General features: G+C 62.9%; 1 protein-coding gene across 1 annotated transcript in view; it reads left to right on the top strand.

Moving 5' to 3' along the window:
- The first annotated feature begins 6 nt into the window (after window positions 1-6).
- The window catches only part of Ecel1 (endothelin converting enzyme like 1), a 6,066-nt gene continuing 1,795 nt past the window's right edge, over window positions 7-4,277 (top strand). The window contains exons 1-12 of the mRNA XM_019208608.1: window positions 7-218; window positions 622-690; window positions 788-898; window positions 970-1,062; window positions 1,206-1,330; window positions 1,926-2,148; window positions 2,613-2,711; window positions 2,873-2,947; window positions 3,094-3,197; window positions 3,478-3,536; window positions 3,606-3,657; window positions 4,156-4,223. Coding sequence (XP_019064153.1) covers window positions 30-218; window positions 622-690; window positions 788-898; window positions 970-1,062; window positions 1,206-1,330; window positions 1,926-2,148; window positions 2,613-2,711; window positions 2,873-2,947; window positions 3,094-3,197; window positions 3,478-3,536; window positions 3,606-3,657; window positions 4,156-4,223 — 1,267 coding nt within the window. The 5' untranslated portion in view covers window positions 7-29. The remainder of the gene's footprint in view (window positions 219-621; window positions 691-787; window positions 899-969; window positions 1,063-1,205; window positions 1,331-1,925; window positions 2,149-2,612; window positions 2,712-2,872; window positions 2,948-3,093; window positions 3,198-3,477; window positions 3,537-3,605; window positions 3,658-4,155; window positions 4,224-4,277) is intronic.

Raw genomic sequence — 4,277 nt, 5'->3', positions numbered from 1 at the left:
TGCGCGCCTTCTTCCGCTCATGCCTCGACATGCGGGAGATCGAGCGGCTAGGGCCGCGGCCCATGCTCGAGGTCATCGCCGACTGCGGGGGCTGGGACTCGGCGCGCTGGGACCTGAACCGGCTGCTGTATAAGGCACAGGGTGTGTACAGCGCGGCCGCACTCTTCTCGATCACCGTCAGCCTGGACGACAGGAACTCCTCCCGCTATGTGATCAGAGTGAGTTCGGGGATCATGGGGCCAGGACCCGGGGCCAAGACGCTGCTGGAGAAGGGACGGAGCAAAGGGAGGGCGCAAATCATTTGCCTGGCTCGCGGTGGGGAGCAGGGAAGGGGTTGCGGATCCCAGCCCTGTGGGGAGCGTGGAGGGAGGGGACGGAGGGCTGGGGTGACAACGAGGCTGGGGCAGGAGCTGGACAGAACGCCAGGACGGCTTCTGTACCCAGCAGGTGAAGGGAAGATGAGGAAGGCGTGGGAGGGCTCCCCGCCGTCTCCCGGGCTGGGCTGGGAGGCAGCTCTGGGTGGGGGAGGGGCCGTGTCCCTTGCTCTCCAGGCACCTGGAGGGACTCAGTCTGGGAAGCTGGCACACCGAGCTCTCACCCTGAGCACTGTTACCCTCCCAGATTGATCAGGATGGGCTCACTCTGCCGGAGAGGACCCTGTACCTGGCTCAGGATGAGGAGAGTGAAAAGGTACCTGGCCGGAAGGGGGCTGTGGGGAGGCCTGGGCCGCACGGGGGGAGTCCCCAGGCTGCTCTGTGCCCCCCTTGAGGAGCCTTGTCCCCCACAGGTCCTGGCGGCCTACAGGTTGTTCATGGAGCGCCTGCTCAGCCTGCTGGGTGCTGACTCAGTGCAGCAGAAGGCCCAGGAGATCCTGCAGCTGGAGCGGCAGCTGGCCAATGTGAGCCGCAGTGGGCTTCTGGCTGGGGGGGGGTGCCTGGGCAGGGCCACTCAGCAGGGGCTTCCTCCCAGATCACCGTGTCAGAGTACGACGACCTGCGGCGGGACGTCAGTGCCATGTACAACAAGGTCACGCTGGGCCAGCTGCAGAAGATCACCCCCCATGTGAGTGGCTGCACCGCCAGGCAGCTCCGGGGTCCCCTCCTGGGGCTGGCTCCATGCCTTTCTGTGCACCCGGACCCTCCCTGCTGCCCTCCTCGCCCCTCTGATCCCTCCCTGTGCTCTGGGCCCCACCCTCGGCCCCACAGCTGCGGTGGAAGTGGCTGCTGGACCAGATCTTCCAGGAGGACTTCTCGGAGGACGAGGAGGTGGTGCTGCTGGCCACAGACTACATGCAGCAGGTGTCCCAGCTCATCCGCTCCACACCCCACAGGTGGGCTGCAGCCACAGCCGGCCCCGCCCCATCGTCTGTAGGGCCCTGCTCTCACCGGGACCTGTCTGCATGGCCACCTCCCCTCTGTGCGAAGTCACCCCGGGTGGGTGGGTGGGGTGGGGGCCCTGCAATGGGAGTCCAGATCCCTGGGGTCAGAGGCTGGTGCTACCCCCTGCGCTGTGGGAGCAGGGCAGGCTGGGAGCTCCCTGTGGGTGGTGCGGCTGAGCCTGGTGTCCCCATGGGGAGGGGTGGCCACGACTCCGCTGCCCAGCGCCCCCTGGGGGAGAGCTTTCTGTCTCTGCCTGGGGGAGGAACAGAGGTGGCTCAAGGCCATCTCAGAGGCAGAAAGTCAGCCCGGAGCGCCCCATGTTCCACCCACAGGCAGATGGGAAATGGGGTTGGTGACCTTTCAGAGCAGGACTGTGGTCTGTGCTAGGCAGGGGATCATGACACTTTGTATTTCGTTTCTGCACACCTGGCCTGCACTCTCCCCTTCTTTGTGGGGCATTGTGGCACCTGGGCCCATCCGTGGGTGGGACGGGTCTAACTGCCCACCTGCTTGTCCGTCTGAACACCTTGCTTCACCTGCCTCCAGGATCCTGCACAACTACCTCGTGTGGCGTGTGGTGGTGGTCCTGAGTGAGCACCTGTCCTCCCCCTTCCGTGAGGCGCTGCATGAGCTGGCTCGAGAGATGGAGGGCAGTGACAAGCCCCAGGAGCTGGCCCGAGTCTGCCTGGGCCAGGCCAACCGCCACTTCGGCATGGCACTTGGTGCCCTCTTTGTACACGAGCACTTCTCGGCTGCCAGCAAAGCCAAGGTCAGGCTGCCCTGGGCACAGGGTGTGGGTGCAGGTACAGAACTGGGTGTGGAGGGTGGGGAGCCTGGCACATTTGCCAGGGGCTGGAATGCCAGGCTCAGCTTAGGGCTCAGTTGTGGTGAGGCTCCAGGCTGCAGGCCTTGCCCCCAGGGAAGCCTGTGAACTGGGTTGGCTGCAGGTGGCACTCTCTGCCAGGCTGCTGCCAACCCTTGCCAGAGCTCAGTAGGCATGACCTCAGGAAGGAGCAGGATTGTTCTCGGCAGTTTCCCCCTTCCAGACTGGGAGCTTAAGGTCAGGGTGCAGGACATGGATCCCCACCTCCAAGGTCTCCCCTGGGTGCTCAGCATGGCACCCTAAGCTGAGGAAGTGATACTGAAGGACAAGGGCACCCTTGATGTCAAGGCTGGGGGCCAGATCTTCAGCCTCCCCCTTTGACCTGCACTCTCTGACTCCTGACCTGCCAGGTGCAGCAGCTGGTGGAAGACATCAAGTACATTTTGGGTCAGCGCCTGGAGGAGTTGGACTGGATGGATGCCCAGACCAAGGCTGCTGCTCGGGCCAAGGTAACGTAAGACCTGAGTGCCTCCTGGGTGCCCAACCCTGGGGACAACAGGAGAACAAGAGAGAGTTGCCTTTGTGGAACAACATCACCTGCTTGTTCCTCCCTGCCTTGATCCCCATACCTGGCTGGCCTAGAGCTCCTCTCAGCTGCCTGTCTCCTCAGCTCCAGTACATGATGGTGATGGTCGGCTACCCGGACTTCCTGCTCAAACCAGAGGCTGTGGACAAGGAGTATGAGGTGGGCCCTGTTCCCATATCCTGCCCAGCCTGATCGGGAGGCTTCTCCAGGGAAGCCGACCACCAGCCACAGACAGAATTGTGGTGCTTCATCTGATGGAAGGGTCCTGCCCGGCCCGCTTCTGAGCGTGGCCCACATCTACACAGTTTGAGGTCCACGAGAAGACCTACTTCAAGAACATCCTGAATAGCATCCGCTTTAGCATGCAGCTCTCCGTCAAGAAGATCCGACAGGAGGTGGACAAGTCCACGTGGGTGTCTGGCCTTGGGCTGGGGGTCGGGGAAGGCTGCGGGGAGGGGGGGACTCCTTCCCAAGTCCAGGAGCTGCTGGAGGAAACATCAAAGCCAGGCTGATGTAGGGGCGAGCAGGCCTGGTGCAGGGTGTGGGGTGGCCCGGCCCGGCCTGGAGACGTCCAGAGGCTGTGCTGTCAGGAGGTGGCTGTGGTTGGTGGTCAGGACAGTCCTCGAGGATGTGAGCGCTGTGGGGGAAGGAATGTGCCCACCTCAGGTGACGCCAGCCTCTTTCCACAGGTGGCTGCTCCCCCCGCAGGCGCTCAACGCCTACTATCTACCCAACAAGAACCAGATGGGTAAGGGGGTGTGTCCGGGCCAGGGGCGGGACCCGAGTGGGCGTGCCTTCTACTGACCACGCCCCTTAGTCTTCCCAGCAGGCATCCTGCAGCCCACCCTGTATGACCCGGATTTCCCTCAGTGAGTAGGAGACACAGGCTTACTCCTAGCCCTTGAGTACAAGTGGGCGGGGAGGGTGCCTGCTGCTCCAAAAGTGGCTGGGTCGTGACAGCTGCAGGCCCTGGGCCCCCATAGTCCCACTTTCTCCTTGCTTATTTAGAGAATGTATAGTTGGGTTTTTGGTTTGTTTTGCTTTTAAAACTTCTTGGGTGCCCTTTGCCTGTTTCAGCTTGTTTAGGTGTTTCGAAAGTGGAGGGACCCTAGTGATGAGGAAGGAGGCCTCAATTTCCCTCCTGCCTCCCTCTACCCTGTCATATGGCCCCCGCCAGCTGTGTTAGATATTATTTCCAAAAGGGAAGTTGTCCCCTTTCACATAGCCCGTGAGGAAGCTGAGGCACAAGTGCCCAGGACCTGTGGATGCCCCTGTTGCCTCTCTGGGGCTTCCAGGGGCCTGGGCAGCAGCACGGGCTCTCAGAGGGCAGGCAAGAGCGGGGCCTGAAGCTGCTGCCCTGGGCCCAGGTCTCTGAACTACGGTGGCATCGGCACCATCATCGGGCACGAGCTGACCCACGGCTACGATGACTGGGGTGAGGCCTGCTGGGGCGGGAGGGACTGGCTGGGGCATGGTGGGGGTGGGGCTG

The sequence above is a fragment of the Fukomys damarensis genome, unplaced genomic scaffold (assembly GCF_012274545.1).
Source record: "Fukomys damarensis isolate Sample0158 unplaced genomic scaffold, DMR_v1.0_HiC HiC_scaffold_16, whole genome shotgun sequence".
NCBI lineage: Eukaryota > Metazoa > Chordata > Mammalia > Rodentia > Bathyergidae > Fukomys > Fukomys damarensis.
Note: the sequence above shows the minus strand (reverse complement) of the source record. Positions and strands in the feature narration are given on the sequence as shown.